Raw genomic sequence first — 21,565 nt, 5'->3', positions numbered from 1 at the left:
TGTTTGTTCACTGCAGGAAGGGAATAACGAGTGTGTGTGTGGGAAGTCAGGGTTGCAATTCCTTTGAGCAAAGTCATGCAGACATGTCACAAGAATGAATTCGATACGAAGTGATTTTAATTTCGTATTTAGCTTCTTCAGAAAATGTAAATCTCAAAATTTATTCGATTTGAAACCAATTTTGTTTTTGCAAGTGAAATTGTATTTTTATGGAAACTTGTGACAGAACAGTGTGGCTTGTTTGTTCGGGATATCGTAGTATTTTGTTGTTGCAAAATGGTCTGGCTTTATCCCTTTATTGTTGTTTTTATAAAAACAACGTTTGTTTATTAGTGGAGAACGATGGTAATGTTTACCAGGGGGTAAGGCAGGGAATACCTAGGTTTCGGAAAGAGCCACCAATCCTCATCAGTTCCCTTGTTTTTGTCTGGGATATTCTCCCCAGAAGTTATTTTAAAAATAACTTCTATGACAAAAAACATTTTTTTACCCAAGTGACGAGATCGTAAGCTCAATAGAAGAGGAACCAAAGACTTAAATAAAACTAAAATTCTCTTGGAAAGTCTTCTAAATCTTACAACCGCACTTATAAACATTTACATCTTTCTCCACTTGTTATGCTTTCGTTCAGCCTGAACGAAGTAGCATAACCATGTAAGTTGGTTTTGTCTGTTACAACAAAAACCCCTTCGTCGACCGTGCCTTGTCTATTAATAGAACAGTGTGGCTTGTTTGTTCGGGATATCGTAGTATTTTGTTGTTGCAAAATGGTCTGGCTTTATCCCTTTATTGTTGTTTTTATAAAAACAACGTTTGTTTATTAGTGGAGAACGATGGTAATGTTTACCAGGGGGTAAGGCAGGGAATACCTAGGTTTCGGAAAGAGCCACCAATCCTCATCAGTTCCCTTGTTTTTGTCTGGGATATTCTCCCCAGAAGTTATTTTAAAAATAACTTCTATGACAAAAAACATTTTTTTACCCAAGTGACGAGATCGTAAGCTCAATAGAAGAGGAACCAAAGAATTAAATAAAACTAAAATTCTCTTGGAAAGTCTTCTAAATCTTACAACCGCACTTATAAACATTTACATCTTTCTCCACTTGTTATGCTTTCGTTCAGCCTGAACGAAGTAGCATAACCATGTAAGTTGGTTTTGTCTGTTACAACAAAAACCCCTTCGTCGACCGTGCCTTGTCTATTAATAGAACAGTGTGGCTTGTTTGTTCGGGATATCGTAGTATTTTGTTGTTGCAAAATGGTCTGGCTTTATCCCTTTATTGTTGTTTTTATAAAAACAACGTTTGTTTATTAGTGGAGAACGATGGTAATGTTTACCAGGGGGTAAGGCAGGGAATACCTAGGTTTCGGAAAGAGCCACCAATCCTCATCAGTTCCCTTGTTTTTGTCTGGGATATTCTCCCCAGAAGTTATTTTAAAAATAACTTCTATGACAAAAAACATTTTTTTACCCAAGTGACGAGATCGTAAGCTCAATAGAAGAGGAACCAAAGAATTAAATAAAACTAAAATTCTCTTGGAAAGTCTTCTAAATCTTACAACAAAAAAAAAAAAAAAAAAAAAAAAAAAAAAAAATGTTTTTTGTCATAGAAGTTATTTTTAAAATAACTTCTGGGGAGAATATCCCAGACAAAAACAAGGGAACTGATGAGGATTGGTGGCTCTTTCCGAAACCTAGGTATTCCCTGCCTTACCCCCTGGTAAACATTACCATCGTTCTCCACTAATAAACAAACGTTGTTTTTATAAAAACAACAATAAAGGGATAAAGCCAGACCATTTTGCAACAACAAAATACTACGATATCCCGAACAAACAAGCCACACTGTTCTATTAATAGACAAGGCACGGTCGACGAAGGGGTTTTTGTTGTAACAGACAAAACCAACTTACATGGTTATGCTACTTCGTTCAGGCTGAACGAAAGCATAACAAGTGGAGAAAGATGTAAATGTTTATAAGTGCGGTTGTAAGATTTAGAAGACTTTCCAAGAGAATTTTAGTTTTATTTAATTCTTTGGTTCCTCTTCTATTGAGCTTACGATCTCGTCACTTGGGTAAAAAAATGTTTTTTGTCATAGAAGTTATTTTTAAAATAACTTCTGGGGAGAATATCCCAGACAAAAACAAGGGAACTGATGAGGATTGGTGGCTCTTTCCGAAACCTAGGTATTCCCTGCCTTACCCCCTGGTAAACATTACCATCGTTCTCCACTAATAAACAAACGTTGTTTTTATAAAAACAACAATAAAGGGATAAAGCCAGACCATTTTGCAACAACAAAATACTACGATATCCCGAACAAACAAGCCACACTGTTCTATTAATAGACAAGGCACGGTCGACGAAGGGGTTTTTGTTGTAACAGACAAAACCAACTTACATGGTTATGCTACTTCGTTCAGGCTGAACGAAAGCATAACAAGTGGAGAAAGATGTAAATGTTTATAAGTGCGGTTGTAAGATTTAGAAGACTTTCCAAGAGAATTTTAGTTTTATTTAATTCTTTGGTTCCTCTTCTATTGAGCTTACGATCTCGTCACTTGGGTAAAAAAATGTTTTTTGTCATAGAAGTTATTTTTAAAATAACTTCTGGGGAGAATATCCCAGACAAAAACAAGGGAACTGATGAGGATTGGTGGCTCTTTCCGAAACCTAGGTATTCCCTGCCTTACCCCCTGGTAAACATTACCATCGTTCTCCACTAATAAACAAACGTTGTTTTTATAAAAACAACAATAAAGGGATAAAGCCAGACCATTTTGCAACAACGGAAACTTGTGACTTTAAAACACTCTCAAAATAATTACCAAATTTTAATGGTTTCTCAATTGACGAAGGCAATTGTTAATAAAGTGTTGCCACATTACTTTTTTTCTTGAAAATCACTTTTTTCGTCAAACAAAAATTATTCATCTGTGAAAACCAAACAATATGGTATTACTAATAATAAAATGAAGCAAAGAGAGAAAACAAAACAACATAAAAAAGGAATTTTGTACAAAAGTAAGTATTTTAAAATATGTGAAATATGTATTGTGGAATGCCGTTCAATCAATTAATCATTAATAAATATTTAAGGGGCTGGCACAGAAATTCAGCACAAGAAAAAAGGTTCATCGGTTTTATGGACCTAGCGAGTGCTATGTCAAAGATGATCGAGTGGTTGCCGAAACGAGTTGGTCACAACTCACTGAAAAACTACATTCCTCGGGACCACCCATCAAAGATTGCAATGGGTGGAAAAAGACAAGGTAAGGTTGGACAGTATACGTTAAAAAAAATTGTATCACAATAAAAAGGAAAAGACAAAAACTGGTTATGGTCCTTTTAACAAATATGTGCTCAGTGAAATTGAGGAGTCAATTGCATTGTTTCTTTTTGCACAAAAAAACTCTTTTAAACAGAATACCTACACTTGTATATTATTTCTAATTACATGTTTTGTTTTGATTCCTCATGCATTCCTTCTTTCATTCCCCTAATTTTACCATATTTAATATATAATGTTGCCATATTTGCACTGAAATCGTAGTTTACCAAATCGTACGAAATCTGAAGAAGCTAAAATAAAAACGAACGATTTTGAATTACGGAATTCAACCCATTTCGATACGATTTTGTGACATTGACACTGATTCTTCAAATACCATCGAAAGTATCAACGGAACGTAGCCTAATTATAAAGCAACATTACCGACATCTGGTGTATAGAACCACGCACAATAGATGTCTTTCATTTTTCAATTTCTTGATGAATTTTTTTAGTCGAAAGATATTTTTTTGTTAACTAGCGCCGTTTTAAGTAAAGTAAGTCACGTTTTGTAATTTCCAATATATTTAAACGGAATTCTATTTAATTAATAAGAACACACACGCTGTTTTACTTGTAATGTTTTTTTTTTTAATCAAAGAGAAAAACAAACATATGCTACAACAAAAAATAATAAATTGGAATATGTAGTTAGAGGTAATAACAACGGATTTGTTTGTAGCTTAAATAAATTATAATACATAAGAAAAGACCCCAATAGTTGTATGTATTATATTCTCTAAGTGCATATCGTATCTTTCTTGAACAATTAATACTTATATAAGAAATTGTCTTACTAATAGGTATATTTATTACACTATACATATATATTATTAATATTATTGTTGTTGTTGCTGATAATGAATAATATATTTTAGTTTATTATAGATGTCTTATTTAGATGTTGTTGCTTGGGAAAGGAATTGATTTGTAACACACATTTTAATTTAGAACAACAAAAGGTTCAAAAAAATGGAATAACTTAAATGTTCTCAACATCTGAAAGAGGAGAAAGAATAAAAATTGTCTAGTCTTTTGTGTTGACAAATACAAGTACTAATAAAAATAATGCTGGTACATTGTGCATCACAATTTAATTATCCTTCTTCATTCTGGTTGAAGTCATACGGTAAATGATGGAATCACGTCCAGGATCCATTGAACCGATGGCGTAGCAAATAGCCAACAAGGCGAAGCCGAATGGCAATTGTTAATAAAGTGTTGCCACATTACTTATTTTCTTGAAAATCACTTTTTTCGTCAAACAAAAATTATTCATCTGTGAAAACCAAACAATATGGTATTACTAATAATAAAATGAAGCAAAGAGAGAAAACAAAACAACATAAAAAAGGAATTTTGTACAAAAGTAAGTATTTTAAAATATGTGAAATATGTATTGTGGAATGCCGTTCAATCAATTAATCATTAATAAATATTTAAGGGGCTGGCACAGAAATTCAGCACAAGAAAAAAGGTTCATCGGTTTTATGGACCTAGCGAGTGCTATGTCAAAGATGATCGAGTGGTTGCCGAAACGAGTTGGTCACAACTCACTGAAAAACTACATTCCTCGGGACCACCCATCAAAGATTGCAATGGGTGGAAAAAGACAAGGTAAGGTTGGACAGTATACGTTAAAAAAAAATTGTATCACAATAAAAAGGAAAAGACAAAAACTGGTTATGGTCCTTTTAACAAATATGTGCTCAGTGAAATTGAGGAGTCAATTGCATTGTTTCTTTTTGCACAAAAAAACTCTTTTAAACAGAATACCTACACTTGTATATTATTTCTAATTACATGTTTTGTTTTGATTCCTCATGCATTCCTTCTTTCATTCCCCTAATTTTACCATATTTAATATATAATGTTGCCATATTTGCACTGAAATCGTAGTTTACCAAATCGTACGAAATCTGAAGAAGCTAAAATAAAAACGAACGATTTTGAATTACGGAATTCAACCCATTTCGATACGATTTTGTGACATTGACACTGATTCTTCAAATACCATCGAAAGTATCAACGGAACGTAGCCTAATTATAAAGCAACATTACCGACATCTGGTGTATAGAACCACGCACAATAGATGTCTTTCATTTTTCAATTTCTTGATGAATTTTTTTAGTCGAAAGATATTTTTTTGTTAACTAGCGCCGTTTTAAGTAAAGTAAGTCACGTTTTGTAATTTCCAATATATTTAAACGGAATTCTATTTAATTAATAAGAACACACACGCTGTTTTACTTGTAATGTTTTTTTTTTTAATCAAAGAGAAAAACAAACATATGCTACAACAAAAAATAATAAATTGGAATATGTAGTTAGAGGTAATAACAACGGATTTGTTTGTAGCTTAAATAAATTATAATACATAAGAAAAGACCCCAATAGTTGTATGTATTATATTCTCTAAGTGCATATCGTATCTTTCTTGAACAATTAATACTTATATAAGAAATTGTCTTACTAATAGGTATATTTATTACACTATACATATATATTATTAATATTATTGTTGTTGTTGCTGATAATGAATAATATATTTTAGTTTATTATAGATGTCTTATTTAGATGTTGTTGCTTGGGAAAGGAATTGATTTGTAACACACATTTTAATTTAGAACAACAAAAGGTTCAAAAAAATGGAATAACTTAAATGTTCTCAACATCTGAAAGAGGAGAAAGAATAAAAATTGTCTAGTCTTTTGTGTTGACAAATACAAGTACTAATAAAAATAATGCTGGTACATTGTGCATCACAATTTAATTATCCTTCTTCATTCTGGTTGAAGTCATACGGTAAATGATGGAATCACGTCCAGGATCCATTGAACCGATGGCGTAGCAAATAGCCAACAAGGCGAAGCCGAATGTTACCATGAACCATAAGATGATGTTGAAGATTACTGGATAATCTTGGTTATAGTATTCAGCCAAGTTGTAATCCTAAAATTAAAAGAAAAAAATAATTGTATTGTAAAGGTAAAGTTGAAATAAATGTTGTAAACACATGATTTGTTTTCCTTAATTACGTCAGGTCAGTCATATGTGTTTTAACTGTCCGTCATATGTGAAAAAAGTACACATGAGCCAAATTACATATTTTCTTCTTTCACATATACTATTTGAGTGCGTTCTCTAAGGGCATAACTTAGGGAAGTAATGAATTTCCGTGGCGTGATTTTCCCATTGATACATTCATGTTTTCTTCCATATAAATTAAACGAAGCTAACTTTAAAATTAATGGTTCAATACTCTTAACTACAACATATTGTAAAAATCTTCGATGGGAACAAAAATTCTACCACAATGTTCGTCTTAGCACCACTTTTTTTCTATAGAATATATTTCTTTACTAATTATATTTTATCCAAGCTAATGTTTCCAGTAGCTACAAGGCAATTCCTCTTAACCTCGGCTATAAAATACCTATGTAACCAAATATGTTCTACACATTAAAAAAATTGATTTAGAATATGCTGTTGATATGCAGTATTTAAAAAAATGTGAATATATTCATGCCATGATTGTGAAACTTTCTAAACTTTAATAATTCTTAACAAATAGAATACCTTCTAAACTTATTTAAAGTGAAGAACACAATAACTTCTAATAATTGTGATAAAAATTGATCTGATTCTGCCCCACTTCTTATTGACTTGGTCGAATGTTTGTTTCAGTGATATACTTACTTTGCCTGGTTCAGGAACATCCCGTTTAGCGCGGGAATTTTCCGATTTGTTGACAATGGACAATACCAAGGCTTCGTTGTTATTGACCTTTTGGGCAGCAGTATTCAAGTTCTTGACAGCAGATGTGAAGAGATCCAAGGCTTCATTCACAGCTTCTGATTTCTCACCATGAGCTTTAGCAACAGACTCGGCAGACAGACGGAAGGAAACAAAGTTGCAGGTCTTTTGCAACTTAGCCAAATTATCGGCAGCAGCATTGATGTATGCAATAGCTTGGATAAATTGCTTATCAGCAGAATGCAATTCACTGTTCAAATATTTGGTATTTGGGACAGAATTAACTTGCACATCACCAAAAACACTCTTGAAGCTGGCTACACCTTCTTCCAAATCTTCAAAGTCGATATCGCAAACAGGTTCATTATCAGCTTCCAATTGGGCAGAGACACCGTTCAAAGCTTCCTTTACCGAGTTGCCTTGAATTTCGTAACTCTTGCCGGCTCCGGAAACCTTAGTATGAGCAACACCACTCAATGAGGCAGCAACAACAACCTTGGGGAAATTGAAAGGGTCGTCAACTGTCAAACCAGACCATTGTGCGTCTCCAGCTACGGAATTACCCAATGAGGCATAGACAACATCGCCAACATATTGGCTTGGTAGTGGCTCGTTACCCTTGAATGACAAGGACTTGGGTGTGCTCAAAACGGTGAATTCACCCGATGCACTAACTGCAAATAAAAAGGAAACAGTTTAATGCATATTTAAGAATTATTTTTATCAATTGCTTATAGATATCTTCCACTATGGATTTTTTTTCTTTTTTCAGTGCAACCCCAATTTTACATGACACATACACACAGATACAACACTTTACTTTGTTGTGATTTTTACACTTTTCTTGCAACATTTTCCATATATTTTCTGGACATTTTTACAAAATACACATAGTTTTGGATATATTTTTAATTATTTTTTCAATTTTACTTACTTGCCACTATGCACAAAGATAAAATTATTAAATTTCGCAGCATTTTTGTTCGTGATCATATGACAATCGACAAACGGGAGACGACAACCTACGGATATTTTTTCTACTCTGCAATGACATCAGGGTTGCATTTGGTCACATGATGTAAAGAGAGATGTGTTCATTTAGCACTATTTAGAAATGAACTAAATAAGGGCGTATGTAATGTCAACGATAAAGAAAATTATAAGATGTTGTCAAAAACTAGATTATTTTGTTTTAATGTGTAAATTGACAATATTTGGTAATGCAAGCCACACACTATACAACTGGATGTACAACTTGGAGAGTTCTCAAATTGTGTGTTTTTGTCACAAACGATACAACTTCTTTGTACAACTTCACTTTTCGTAGAGCTTATTTAAGTTAAGATGACACCGGAAAAAATTCATGCTCTATAATTGACTCAATAGCTTTTATTTATAATTAATTTTTGAAATTCCATTTTATAAATTGAAATTCATTTTTATAAATACATTAAAATCACATATTTGATTGGATTTCGTATTGTTTTGATGTGCGAAACAATGGTGTTGCCTCTTCAAAAATAAAAACAAAATGAAATTGTATGCGACATGCCCACTAACGTTAAAATCGGTTGGTACAACATGCCAAATATCAAAAAATTTTGATTTTTCATACAACCGAGACACAACTTCGTACAACCGGGCCACAAACGATACAGCCTTGAATACAACCTCTCCCAGTTGTACAACCAGTTGTAACGTGTGTGGCTTGCATAAGAAACAAATATTGTTTTACAAAAAATTAAGTTAAATCGTATGATCGGTTATTTATATTGATTTAATTTTTAAGATATGGACCTGGGTAATACCTCCAAACAAAGTAAAAAGAAAAGAACACTGCAAAAACTATACGGGAACGGAAATGATGCAACATTGAGCAAAAACGTCAAAATCAATCATAATATAGTTGAAAGACATGTGTTTTTGCAGATTTTTTGATGCATCTCAATAAGAAAATTAAAGGCGATTTACAAAATATAACAAATTTGTCCATTATTGATATAAACATCAGGTACTAAAATGGTAGAATTAAGAAGGTAAAGTCAAGCAATCATATGTTTACATTTTTTTTAATTATTAATTTGACAACATTTCATTGTCAAAATGTTTATTTATAAATCCATTTTACATTTACAAATCAGAGATGGAAATCTTATTTCTATTTTTTAATTTTTACAGCGCTATCATGGTTGAAGAATACAGGTAGATCCATCAACGGTTAGAAACATTGATATGTCAAAATTTTTGAAAGGTTTTCTTTTTTTTAAATAAGTAGGTTTTTATACGTTCTGCTTATTTTTTCAAAAATAAGCAGTTTTTATGAGACACCAATCGGACATTGTTTTGATATGCATTCTTCAACAACTTTTACAAATTTGAATAATTTTTCATTTAAAATTTTCAATTTCAGAATTGGTTTGACAGTTCATTGTCCCAGCAGTTGGTTCGATGGGACTACCTGTATTCTTCTACCATGAACGCTATCTAGAATTCGAAGCATCGTACACAAATGTTCAAAACCCTCAAATGTAATATTTTTCAATGTAATATTTTTCAAAACAATAATGTTCTGTTCGAGAACTGCAAGAATGTACAACTTTTTAATTTTTACTACGATAAGAATTGTTATCGAACAAATTTACAAAACTAGTAGATAATTGCTGGTTCTGGAACAGAGTATATATCATGGTAGAATAAAGAAGGCAAAGTCATGCAATAATGTGTTTACTTTTTTTTTTGCAAAATTATTAATTTGGCAACATTGTCAAAAAGTATATTTACAAATCCATTGTATATATGTTCATTAATCAGAGTTGGGAACCTGTTTTCTATGCAGTGAAGTTTGACAAGGTAAATTACAGAAAATGTAGAGATGTATATGATTATTTGAAATATTTTACCTTCTTAATATTACCCATGGAAAGTAAAGTCATGCAATCATATGTTTACAATTTTTTTATATTATTCATTTGACAGCATTTCATTGTCAAAATGCATATATATGAATTCATAGTACATACAGAAATCAGAGACGGGAACCTTTTTTTCTTTGGAGTAAAATTTGACAAGGCAAATTACAGAAAATGCAGAAATGGGTATGCTTATTTAAAATGACTACCTTCTTAATTTTACCATGCAATAAATACAAAAACAAAATTAAGAAGGTAAAGTCATGTAACTTACATTGTCAAATTTCACTGCATAGAATATTGGTTCCCATACCTGATTTCTGTGTATACAATGGATTTGTAAATATAAAGTTTGACAATTGGATGTTGTCAAGTAACTAATTTTGAAAAAATTGTAAACATATGATTGCATAGCTTTACATTCTTTCAACCATGGGCACACTCAGAGAAAGCTGTAATCATCTGGTAGCTTTACCTTATCTTTTTATTTTACCATGAATTCTACCTCCCGTCATTGTACCATGCTCGTCCTTGCAGTGAACAAAAGTTATTTCAATGAGATAAAATCGTCTCTCAGAAAAAAATTTTTACGAACTCTTGACCTTCTAGAGTTCTTAAGACCAAATTTTTCGAACTTCTAGAAACCTATTTCTTATGGTTTTTGATTGGATTGTTATGTTTATCACTCATTTCCTCTTGTGTCTTCTTTTCAATTGTCCGGCTTGACAGCGAGCGACAACTTGATTTAATAAATTCCATCGTTCAGAACGAAATCAAAGAAATCTGCGATTGTGCGAGTCGACCCAGTGCGATAAATTAAATAAACAGTCTGATACTGACTGCCGATTAGATTCTGATTTATAAAACATTTAATTTCAGAAGATATGGACGGAACCTGGACATTGAGTAAAGCCCAAGACCTAATCCAATCATGTATGTTACCGCAATTGAGGGAGGATTTGGACAACATTCCAATAGAGCCGGAGCACTTTAAATCATATCATGAATGTCTACGAATACAGCTGCCCTTGTTGTATGACTGGATTGAGCAAGTCAAACCATGGGATGGGTGTCCAGAGAAAAATGAAGAAGTCGACCTACAGGAGGTATGAATAAGCATTTTCATATCTTCCGTTGTAAAGGAAGGATAGATAATAGATCTTTAAATTTGTAGGCACAGGCACAAGTCATATTACTGCTTTGCGAATTGTCAGTAAAAGATACTTTGTACTGTATTGATCAGACGGAGTTGTTAAACAATGCTGAGAGAATTCTTCAAAGGTTTTCAAACGTCCCGAGAGTGGTACATGCCAAATTGTTAAGATACTACCAAGAGAAATTGCACAAAGATACTTGGAAAAGGCAAATGGGAGCTACAAATGGCTTTGTAAAATATCTTAAGGTATAAAGTTCTTCCGTTCCAATTTCCTTGTTTTGATATCTTACATATTTAAGGTTTTTGCGTCCTCCTCTTGTCCGGATAACTTTATGGACAAACAACTGCTCATGTTTTGTTTATCTGTTGGTCTTAATATCAGAACATGTTACGAAACCCATTACAAGTTTTTAAGCACGCAAATATTTGAAATAATGCTCCAGCAAGGGGTAATGAAAACTAGAAAATCGTCATATCGAATGTATATTGTATTCTAGTTTGTTTTAGAATTTTGATGAAATCCTTGCCATGAACATTCATAGTGTAATCTACGATGCTATATTTAAAGATTTACACATAATGGATTCAATTGAATTTATTCAACACCAATGGGATTGTTTATTAAAATGTTTTGATTTCTACAATGATATGGATAGTTTTACGGTATGTTTGAAGATTTAATAACGTTTCATATTCAACATTCATCAAAATTTAATTAAATTATATTTTTTAGTGGAGTAAGTTGGACGATTCTTTAGAAATCTTGTTGCGGAATATACCACTTGCTCCCAATAGCATGTCTTCGATAAAATTAATGAAATATGTCAGTATATTTCTTGTATTTTTCAATATAAATCGAATCGAGTTCAATGATTGTCTTAATATGGATTTGATGGATATCGAAACAACCAACAAGCTACGTGTTCTTGGCAGTAGCAACACAAGTTATACATGTTACAGATGGGCGAAAACTATATTGCAAATGTTTATACTGGAATCGTACCGATTAATGCAAAACATGAATATTTGTATGGATATGTTGATGGTATGAATTGTTCTTTCTATAACCAATGATCAGTTACCAAGTTTTGTATATTCAGGAAATACATCGTTGTTATGTTGTCGCCACATTTCCCATAAATCTGGCTGTGATTGAACCACATTTAACAACATTTTTTGATAAGTTTACAGCAGTCCTAATGGAAGTTATAAAAGTACAAAAATGTGATAAAAACGTAATGCAGGTAAGAAAATAAGACAATAAAATAATTCGTAAATAATTTTTTTCCTAATTCCAGGTGATTACAATGATTTTCGAATCCTTTTATTATCATCTCAAGGAATGTAATGACCAATCCAAATTATTTAAATATAAAAAAGCCTATTACAGCCTGTTACATACTGATACATTTAAGAAATATGTTAATGTGAAAAATATTTTGTAATTAATATATGATATTGTAAATCATTTATATTGTTTCTTCTTAACCATGGTTCATATCTGTCATTAATACATTCGTATATTACTTGTGTTTCTACATACTTAATTTTGAGTTCCACCTGTATCCACTTTGCTAAATCCGTTTGGCAAACTCTCAATAGAAACATCAGTTAGAAAGGGCAATTATTTAGGTGTCTCTTTAAATTGGAATATCCTTTAAATTTTTTGGGACATGTATTACGATTATTTAAATCGTTCAAAATGCCTGAAAGCTTTCGGTTAATTTCATTTCATACAATTGTTTCTTACACTCTATTTCGGTCCTTATTTTTTGTAGTTCTTCTTGCAGTTTTTTGCGTTTTTCTTCCAAAGCCAATAGTTCTATTTCTTTGCATTCGAGGATTCGACAAAATTCTTGAAATGTATTATTGGCTAGATCTATTAGGGATTGCGACGTGTTATAAATATCCGTTTGACTGATAATGGTTTCGGCTTCCTTGGTGGATATAGATTTGTTGCAATTTTGATGCTCTGCCATAACAAAAAGTAACAAGCTAATTTTTAATATAGAAATATATATATATATATTTAAATTTTTTATGAAATATGACTGAAGATATTTTTTGTTCTTTATGACCAATATTTCCAGGATAGCCAATTTCTCAGTTTTTATTATCCTGATTTTCATAAGACAATTGCAAAAATTTAATTTCTTTTAAAAATCTCTTTTATTTTTCTTATTTTATGTGAATGATAATTCGAAAAAAAAATGAAATGAATTCCGCCTATTTACATATAAACTGCACTGAGAAAACCCGGTTTAATTTGCTATTTAAATGTCAACACTACAATGAATCATTTTTGGCGAGTAACCATATTCGCTTTCGATACATCACCATTTTCTATACGAATAAAATACACCCAAATTTTAATCGAATTACATTTTACTAAAATACAACAATAATTCGCATAAACATTGCGAATAAAAGTTTATTCGTTAATAGCAATTACCCGCCATCCTATATACCAATTCAGGCAAATGAGTGATAATGAGAGCGATTCAAATCGTCGGAAGCGAAGCAGTCTAGTATGGCAATATTTCGAGAAATTAGGTGACTCTCGGGTCAAGTGTAGGATTTGTAGACATGAACAACGTTACATGGGTAACACAGCCAATGCATTGAGGCATTTAAAAGTCAAACATGATATCGATGCCAGAGCTTGCGGACTAAGTGACCCGGAAAATGTTCGCAAAATGAAAGCACTATCCGTTTCGGCCTCACATCTGGAAAAAACTATAGCTGTTATACAGAAAGGACAACAGTTCGAAAACAACTATAGCAACAAGCAGGTTAATGATAACGGCCAGAATGAGCTTCCGGAAATTAAAGAAAAACTGTTCTGTCATAACCGCCAAAGTGGGGAGGCGGCCATACATACTGTCGATGAAATAGATCCATACAATTCCGGTAGTGAGGTAAAAATGATCCAGTTTTATACCCAAATTTATAAATAAAATAGCTATATTTGTAGCTGTATTTGGATCTAGAAGGAAAAGAAGCTTACTTTTCCGAAGAACATTCAAAGGACCGCCTCAATATAGAACACCAACCTGATCGCCCAGCATCTAATACCAATATGTCATCTGCCACTAAAAGAAGGATATTGTTAGAGGAACGGCGAATTATAGCTGAAACTAATTACTACCGTGAAAAAGCAGAGTATTTTCGCATTCAAAAACACTTGGCTTTTTTGCAGGCAAAAAAGATTAAATATGAACTGGAGCAATTATACGGAAAATAAATGATTATTGTATATATTTGAGCAATGGATACTCGCTGTGAAAATATTGTATTTGGTTAAAATACAGCTCCGTATCCCTGGCATTACTATAGTCACAGATAGAGCTGAAGCGTTAGATTTTGGCCGGATGGACGTTATTGGGATGGTGCATAATTTTGTAGTTATTGTTTTTATGCGCGGAGCAGTTGTGTGGAATGTTTATTCTCGAGTAAAGTTTTAGTCTGACGCTGGAGCGCGCACCAATTAGTTTTTGCAATTATTCAGAATGTTCATTCATCAATCAACAACACATACAAATGAGAAGAGGTTTATTTTCGGCACGGTAATTGTAATAGAAACCTTTCAATCGGCTGATAATCCATAGTGATTAACTACAGTGGATTCGCTCGGTAAAATTATAGACACATTTTAAATCAAGTCCAAACAATGATAAATGTTAAGACCATATTTTATATCCACTGCTTATTGGTTTCCAATAAGAAATATTTTCGACCCTAAGATGACAATGTAATACTATGGATTGATCGCTACAATACTTACATTTGAATAGAAAGTATGATTTTCGGAATATGGGTTGAAAAAAGGGATATCTACTCTATTCATGAAGAATTAGTTGAGCACAAAGTAACATTTTAAACATCGTTTGCGTCAAAGTGGATTCCATAGTTTATCTGTATTGCTTGTAGGTTTCCAATATAAAATTTGAATTAAACGAATTCGCTAATCTTTGTATTTTAATCAGTCCACTCTCAATCACAAAACAATCATATGTATATTTGATTTTATACAGCTTAGTATACTATTTACTTTACAATTGTTAGATATTTATATTAATAGGTTTATGTATAAAAATATTAACGCTATTCCTTTTATGATTATGACAATTCTATATCAAGGTTTAGCTCTTAAATTTTTAGACGAATGTTCTTATATTAGAGTTAAAATGAACAACTAAAGAATTAATTACGCTCCACCATTATTACGTTTTGTCAATTGTTCAATTTCAAGTCTTATTTTCTTGGCCTGCAGCGCTGTTAAATGTTTTTGCAGTTTGAAATAAGCTGCTTTTTCGCGGAAGTATTCAGTCTCGGCAATTACCCGTTCTTCGTCAAGTTGGGAACGTATCTTTCTTTTCATGGCTGTTGAATAGTTTTGATTTCCCCATTCATCTTCACTGACTGGATCTATAGGTGGTTCTTCTGCGCATAAATAGTTCTCAAAAGGCTACAGTAAGAGCAAAACATAAATTATGGATAAAACCAAATATAAATATTAATATCCGGTCACATACTTCCTCTTGTATGTAGGTATCATCTTGCATGTCATTTTCATCGAACGTATTACCACCATTCATTCCATCCTCTTGTGGGGGTGCTTCATTTAAGGAACTTTTTCTGGGTTTGAAATTACGTTCCACTTTTATGGCCGCTGCTGGCATAGTATATGTTTGCGGGGGCAAATTGCTTAATAGTAACCTCAAACGTTCCTGGTGCTGGGGGTCTTGCTGACCTTTTATTGTAGCATCCAGTTCGTGCTTAGATTTTAGATGCCTTAAGATATTACCCGTCGTTCCTTGATAATTCTGTTCATGGTTACACAAACGACACCGCACACGATATCTGGACAATTTTTCAAACAACTGCCAGACGAGACTTCGTTTTCGTGGACGGAACTTCTCGTCCACATTTGACGACTCGTGCTCGTTTTCACTTTCGCTCATTCTCGTCGATTCCATTCGAAACGAACTTTTTATTTGAAAAGTCCAGTTATATTTGCAACTGCACTAATTTAACAATAAACCGAGATTTTACTCGTGTAATTTGTTACCAATAGGGTAAAATCCGATAAATCTGACCGAATGGAAAATTCATGTGTATCATAAATCCGGTTTGCATTAGTGATGTGCCAATCGGTTCGATTATCGGTTGTTTTGTAGTAACCGCATGGTCGTACAAAATAACCGAATAGTAACGAACCGTATTTTTATTCGGTTTAGAAATTATTCGGGTTGAGACGTTAGTGATCAAATTTCAAAAGTTTAAATTTGAATTTTTAAATTATTATATTTATTTATTTATGTATCTAGCCGTTTCTTCATTAAATTAGATTAAAAATTTATCCTGGAGGAGAAGGCATATTGACACCCCCAATGTCAAGTATTTGCTCCACTTGAAAAAAGCTTCCGGAATAAATGACTGGCTTTTGCAATATATATATTTTTAAATTGTTGTGACCCGTTGCTACATGTTATTATCTAATATAGATTATATAAAATGATTGATAATAATAATAGCTATTCGATAATAATACGATCTTTAATATGCATGAAACATATGGAATATCTATTTCTTGACGGAAACGATAATATTGTAAAGAAAAAAACGGTATACGCCATGGTTGTGTTTCATAAATTACCACCAGCATCTGCCTAGAGAACCCTACTTGAATTTGCCGCCATAATTGTGACAACAACAACTAAACATCTGACACTTATCAAATGAACAAAAAAGTATTTTTAGCGTCGGTGTGTTTTATTCGCTTTCATTCGTGTCCTCGACGAGTACAACTACTAAAAAATAATTTGGTTTTTCTTCATTGATTACTCAATTTTGATAATTCCATATTCTAAGGTAAAATACCGATTATTTAAAGACAATAAACCAAAACAAATAGCTTCGTTGTTGTTTTTCTTTTCAAATAAATAGAAATGACTAAAAAATTAAAAGAAGTCTTAACATTCTTTGTGAAAATACACATTATATTTTTTCGTGTGAAGCATAAAGCAATGAAACTGCGTCTCATTATGGAAAACATTTGTGGCGAACACAGACTTGCGTGTCATTGGTTTGGATGAGTTGTACCAACGCGCAAATTGATGCACAACGACATTAAATTAAATATTAACTTATTTATTATCCAGCCAATTCAACTGAGATTATAATGTGATGTGTGGGTTCATTGTTCACTAATCTCTACCTGCATATAGTTTGTGCCTCACCCAAGTATTCAAGTGCTAGTTAAGAATACAATGGAATAGAAGACTTATTTGCAACATGTCTTGGAAAACGACATTATATTTTGTCGCTGTACTTTTTATTCAAAGAAATCTAAAATAATGGTGGTGTATTACATTGAAAAGATTTTCCAAAATGTATTGTGCTTCCAAAGAATTAGCTAACAAACTAGATGTTGATACAGACATTACAAAATCTAATTTCTTGTTTTTCAATGCAAATTCTAAAGTGTTTTTATTCTTACAGGACCCCCATAGAGATTCCAGAAACATGGACGAGGAGACAATGCAGGCTACGGCCTCTCTCGATCAGTCGGGATATGAGGAAGAAGATCATAATGGTCGGTCAAGTGCGGACATTTCAGTGGAACGAAAAGAACGTCGCGGTGCAAGCTATGTATGGAGCTATTGCGAGAAATTATCTCGTCAAACAATACGTTGTAAACTTTGCCAAAAAGTTATGTCTTTTCATGGTACCGCCAATGTAATAACACATTTGCAAAGACGTCACAATGTTCTGGGCGAACCAGGTTCACAATTAAACATTAAACTTGAATCCCTGCATCAGGTGAATCATATTGATAACAGTAACAGTTATGACAATGGAGCCGGAGATGTCGCAGTAAAGAAATATCCGAGAAAATCTTTAAGTTCTGCCAGTGTTGTATGGAAATATTGCACTCGTATAAGTTCGGATCAAGTGCGTTGCAGTTTTTGTAAAAAGAATTTATCCTATCAGGGGACATCAAATTTGCAAAGGCATCTACATCGCATGCATGGTGTTGTAACGCATGGACGCATTAAGCCTGCCGACGAATATGAAACAGTGCGGGAGGATCAATTCAAAATACCAGCAAATACTGATTTTATTTGGCAATTTTGTACCCAAATCAATGATGATCCACCACAAACCAAATGCAACATGTGCGATGGTGTTTTTGATTCGAAGGACACCGAGACAATAGTTAAACATTTGGCCATGATTCATTCAGTGGAAACGAATCCGGTTCACGAAAATGACAATAACAATAGAAATGTTGTTATAAGAACAAGAAAAAGGCCGAGGCACATGGAATATGTAAGTGTTTCAGATTAATTGCGATTATACTAAATTTCAGGGACTTTTTTATATTAGGAAAACAGCGAAGATGGTAACATTGAAGATTACTATAGTTCAAAATGGACCAAAGCCGATGAAGATGAAGCTCAACAGATGAGTGCCGAATTCGATGAGTCAAATATTAAGAAAGACGAATATTTATATGATGAACTTATTGAAGAGGATCATAATAATTATGATGAAGAACCATTTGACCCAAGCGTGAGTGAAAATAAATGTTCAAGCATAGCAGACACTAAGTAAATTAAATTATTTATGTTACATTTTTTACAGCTGGAGCAAGATATGCGCCAAGCAAATCCACTATCACCCCAAACATCAAGTAACAATTCACCAGATCATCAACAAACTGCTTTGACCTTTCAGCAACAATCGAATTGCTCTGTACCCATACCAAATGTCTTGCCTCCGGTAGATGTGAAGGTATTACAAAAACTACAGGAGGATCGTTTACGTATGGAAACAGAATATTTCCGCGAAAAGGCCGGATTTTATCGAATGCAAAAATACTTGACTGCTTTGCAGGCGAAAAAAACACGTTTTGAATTAGAACGCATGGCTCATGGCGAAGAAGCTACAGTTGTTACAGCAGCCGATTTAAATGGTGCATATGCTGTAGAAGTAGCCATACCTGAACATCACATGCAGGCTCAATAAATTGGTGTATAGAAATATTTTTTTCTTTCTTTTTCACTTGCGTAATCTTTATATTTTACTTTGATTTAAAGAAACAGGAATTTATATCCTTCTTAAATATTTTATAATTAAAATTCAAAATAAAATTTAAAAGCTATTATGACTTTGTATCATATTGAAATTTTTAATAAAAACCTTTTGTAATCAATTGCAAATTTATTCAAAGATTTGAAATCGTCACTTGGCTACGAAGTCATAACAAATATTTACATAAATAAAAAATATTTTTTTAAAGATGTTTAAATAATGTTTTTGGAAATATTAAAATGTTCTTAAGCTTTTAGTGATGGAGTGATGGATGAGTTTATGGGCTTCGGGTCATTTCATAATTGTCATAACTGATAGGTATATTTAACTTGATTGCGGCAAAATATTTTTTTTAAGTTTTGGGAAAATTCCCGGTTATTCAAAAGTTCGGATACAATAACTGGGTTTTATCCAGTTCTGCAAAATCGATATGAACTAATTGGGTAGCATTTGAAAGGTTATAGAAATACCTATGAAAACCCCCCAAAAAGTCGAAAATCATGATATTGAAATTTTCTCCACTAATATGTATCTAACCTTTATAGTTTTTTTGAGTAACCGGTCTTCGACAGGAGCTTAAGATTTTCTCCTCTGAGGTATACCCGTCTACTATGGAAACCTGAACTATGTATCACAGTTTTCAAACTTTATTTCTTCGGCTGGGGCTTGAGATTTTCTCCTCTGGGATATGTCCAACACCGTCAACGCGATTCATAGTTTTTCTAAACAGGTCTTCGACTTTAAAGTCAATAACTTCGGAACTACAACCTATAAAGTTTAGATACACATTAGTGGAGAAAATATCAATTTAATGATTTTTTGCACTAATATATTCGGAACTACAAGAGATAGCAACAATGATGGTACCATTTTGGAAAGGCAAGAGTGTAGGCTAAAAGGAAGAATTTCTTCCACGAAAATAAATTATTTTAACGTTATCAGGTTAAAATACCTAACCTGATAAAAATTTGAGGCCAATCCGAGCATAGCACCTGAAAAATTGGGTCGAAATTTAAATTTGCTTTCCAAAGGCCCAAGGCTTTTATATACCCTCCAGAATATTCTGCATTTATTCTGACGACACGGTCGATTAATACGAGCGGAGAGCGACCATTGGCTGTTATGACGGCCCACACATCACCATGGCCGGCGCTTGAGTTCTGGTGGCCAACCGAAAGTTCACATTTTCAGCTGACCTCTTTGGCAAGTAAACACGATCGTTTTATTTGTTTACAAACTGCTGGACAACGAATGTTTTCTCATCGGAGAAAAACAAATTCGGAAGTTCATCACTTTCGGCCAAGCAACGCAACTCTATTTTCGTTCTGTTGCGGTGTAAATTCTTGCACTTTTTGGAATTTGAATGGCTTTACCCGAGCTCATTTTTCAATATTTGCCGAATGGAATATTTGCTATATGTTCAGCTCACAAGCCATTTTTCGGGCACTGCGACGCGGTTTTTAGTTTAGTTTTCGAATCTTTTCTGCTAATGTTGCTGTTTTTTCGTCCTCTTCCTGAACGTCGGGCTACTCTACCAGTATCACAGTAACGAGCGATGGTACGAGACACAAAAGATTTAACGATAGCCACTTGTGGTTTTCCAGCCAAATATAAAGAAATCACTGGAAAATTCTCACAAAAAGGCTTTTGCAGGCTTGTAAACAATATAATGAGCTGTCACTGGAATAATTTTAAAAGCTGTCGGACGAGTGGCTTAGAAATGACAGCAATCTGATGTTGATTGCAGTTTTTTTATCTCACCTTGTACATATACGATATACGACCAGTTTTTTCTGAATAATTATAAGACGGCGCAATATGCCATACAACCAGAGAAACAATTCAGTTGATGCATCAGTCATTTCCCGGTCATGTTATTTCGCGTTTTGAAGACCAGAATTGGCCGCCTAAATCGTGCGTTTGAACACCTTTCGATGTTTTTCATTGCGGTTTTTTGACGTCGATGGTTTACGCGAATAAGCCGACGACTCAAGCCTTAAAAGAGGAAAAGGGACGCAGCATTAATGAATTGCCGCAGCATTCATTGAAAATGTCATTAAAACATATAGCTCCCATGTGTTAAATGTGTAATATTAGCTCAAATAGTATGAAATTGGGCAGAGACTACCAAATATAGCCTAGAATCAAGTATTTCAAATTTTTTCGTAATCGGTTAAGATTTAACAATAGCTCCCTTAGATATGTTCCATCCTATTTTACGTCTAAGTCCCCCAAATGCATACTATACACTCCATAACAAGGATTTTCGGCACAAAGTATTAGGAACATACATACAATTATCTTTACC

General features: G+C 33.2%; 5 protein-coding genes across 10 annotated transcripts; 3 read left to right on the top strand and 2 right to left on the bottom strand.

Moving 5' to 3' along the window:
• Positions 1-3,903: 3,903 nt before the first annotated feature.
• On the bottom strand, positions 3,904-8,183 carry LOC131802773 (ATPase H(+)-transporting accessory protein 2-like). The gene is made up of 3 exons (XM_059123360.1): positions 8,027-8,183; positions 7,036-7,766; positions 3,904-6,288 (listed from the first exon to the last, which is right to left on the bottom strand). Exons 1-3 carry the CDS (start codon positions 8,067-8,069, stop codon positions 6,106-6,108), a joined length of 957 nt encoding a protein of 318 aa, XP_058979343.1. The 5' UTR covers positions 8,070-8,183; the 3' UTR covers positions 3,904-6,105.
• A 2,470-nt stretch (positions 8,184-10,653) lies between these two features.
• Positions 10,654-12,627, top strand: LOC101888183 (uncharacterized). 4 transcript variants are annotated; one of them, XM_011293289.3, is made up of 8 exons: positions 10,654-10,807; positions 10,884-11,107; positions 11,176-11,403; positions 11,457-11,606; positions 11,665-11,820; positions 11,891-12,202; positions 12,258-12,401; positions 12,456-12,627. In XM_011293289.3, the coding sequence occupies exons 2-8, from the start codon at positions 10,886-10,888 to the stop codon at positions 12,600-12,602; spliced, it is 1,359 nt and encodes a 452-aa protein (XP_011291591.1). In that variant the 5' UTR covers positions 10,654-10,807; positions 10,884-10,885; the 3' UTR covers positions 12,603-12,627. The 4 variants fall into 4 exon arrangements, with proteins under 4 accessions (XP_011291591.1, XP_019891524.1, XP_011291590.1 ...); XM_020035965.2 differs by having other exon boundaries at positions 10,677-10,792; positions 10,881-11,107; XM_011293288.3 differs by having other exon boundaries at positions 10,678-10,807; positions 10,881-11,107.
• Positions 12,628-13,493: 866 nt separating this feature from the next.
• Positions 13,494-14,445, top strand: LOC105261682 (uncharacterized). Its single transcript, XM_011293291.3, has 2 exons — positions 13,494-14,075; positions 14,132-14,445. Exons 1-2 carry the CDS (start codon positions 13,638-13,640, stop codon positions 14,399-14,401), a joined length of 708 nt encoding a protein of 235 aa, XP_011291593.1. The 5' UTR covers positions 13,494-13,637; the 3' UTR covers positions 14,402-14,445.
• A 672-nt stretch (positions 14,446-15,117) lies between these two features.
• LOC131802771 (uncharacterized) lies at positions 15,118-16,297 on the bottom strand. Its single transcript, XM_059123359.1, has 2 exons — positions 15,693-16,297; positions 15,118-15,625 (listed from the first exon to the last, which is right to left on the bottom strand). Exons 1-2 carry the CDS (start codon positions 16,134-16,136, stop codon positions 15,365-15,367), a joined length of 705 nt encoding a protein of 234 aa, XP_058979342.1. The 5' UTR covers positions 16,137-16,297; the 3' UTR covers positions 15,118-15,364.
• A 576-nt stretch (positions 16,298-16,873) lies between these two features.
• On the top strand, positions 16,874-19,364 carry LOC101901189 (uncharacterized). 3 transcript variants are annotated; one of them, XM_005181300.4, is made up of 4 exons: positions 16,874-17,031; positions 17,662-18,492; positions 18,550-18,735; positions 18,808-19,364. In XM_005181300.4, exons 2-4 carry the CDS (start codon positions 17,686-17,688, stop codon positions 19,189-19,191), a joined length of 1,377 nt encoding a protein of 458 aa, XP_005181357.1. In that variant the 5' UTR covers positions 16,874-17,031; positions 17,662-17,685; the 3' UTR covers positions 19,192-19,364. The 3 variants fall into 3 exon arrangements, with proteins under 3 accessions (XP_005181357.1, XP_005181356.1, XP_011291594.1); XM_005181299.4 differs by lacking the exon at positions 16,874-17,031 and adding an exon at positions 17,047-17,350; XM_011293292.3 differs by lacking the exon at positions 16,874-17,031 and adding an exon at positions 17,478-17,552.
• The last annotated feature ends 2,201 nt before the right edge of the window (positions 19,365-21,565 follow it).

Source organism: Musca domestica, unplaced genomic scaffold (genome assembly GCF_030504385.1).
Source record: "Musca domestica strain aabys unplaced genomic scaffold, Musca_domestica.polishedcontigs.V.1.1 1, whole genome shotgun sequence".
Lineage (NCBI taxonomy): Eukaryota > Metazoa > Arthropoda > Insecta > Diptera > Muscidae > Musca > Musca domestica.
This window is presented reverse-complemented; position numbering and strand designations above follow the sequence as displayed.

What these genes read in the sequence shown, in the direction of transcription:
- LOC131802773 (XM_059123360.1), bottom strand. Translation starts at nt 8,069, where the DNA reads ATGCTGCGAAATTTAATAATTTTATCTTTGTGCATAGTGGCAA. An exon ending in ATCTTTGTGCATAGTGGCAA is followed by an intron (nt 7,767 to 8,026) that starts GTAAGTAAAATT and finishes TTTTATTTGCAG; the next exon opens with TTAGTGCATCGGGTGAATTC. An exon ending in ATGTTCCTGAACCAGGCAAA is followed by an intron (nt 6,289 to 7,035) that starts GTAAGTATATCA and finishes TTTTAATTTTAG; the next exon opens with GATTACAACTTGGCTGAATA.
- LOC101888183 (XM_011293289.3), top strand. Translation starts at nt 10,886, where the DNA reads ATGGACGGAACCTGGACATTGAGTAAAGCCCAAGACCTAATCCAATCA. An exon ending in ATGATATGGATAGTTTTACG is followed by an intron (nt 11,821 to 11,890) that starts GTATGTTTGAAG and finishes TATATTTTTTAG; the next exon opens with TGGAGTAAGTTGGACGATTC. An exon ending in TTTGTATGGATATGTTGATG is followed by an intron (nt 12,203 to 12,257) that starts GTATGAATTGTT and finishes TTGTATATTCAG; the next exon opens with GAAATACATCGTTGTTATGT.
- LOC101901189 (XM_011293292.3), top strand. Translation starts at nt 17,517, where the DNA reads ATGGTGGTGTATTACATTGAAAAGATTTTCCAAAAT. An exon ending in GGCCGAGGCACATGGAATAT is followed by an intron (nt 18,493 to 18,549) that starts GTAAGTGTTTCA and finishes TTTTTATATTAG; the next exon opens with GAAAACAGCGAAGATGGTAA. An exon ending in AAGAACCATTTGACCCAAGC is followed by an intron (nt 18,736 to 18,807) that starts GTGAGTGAAAAT and finishes CATTTTTTACAG; the next exon opens with CTGGAGCAAGATATGCGCCA.
- LOC105261682 (XM_011293291.3), top strand. Translation starts at nt 13,638, where the DNA reads ATGAGTGATAATGAGAGCGATTCAAATCGTCGGAAGCGAAGCAGTCTA. An exon ending in CATACAATTCCGGTAGTGAG is followed by an intron (nt 14,076 to 14,131) that starts GTAAAAATGATC and finishes CTATATTTGTAG; the next exon opens with CTGTATTTGGATCTAGAAGG.
- LOC131802771 (XM_059123359.1), bottom strand. Translation starts at nt 16,136, where the DNA reads ATGGAATCGACGAGAATGAGCGAAAGTGAAAACGAGCACGAGTCGTCA. An exon ending in ATACCTACATACAAGAGGAA is followed by an intron (nt 15,626 to 15,692) that starts GTATGTGACCGG and finishes CTCTTACTGTAG; the next exon opens with CCTTTTGAGAACTATTTATG.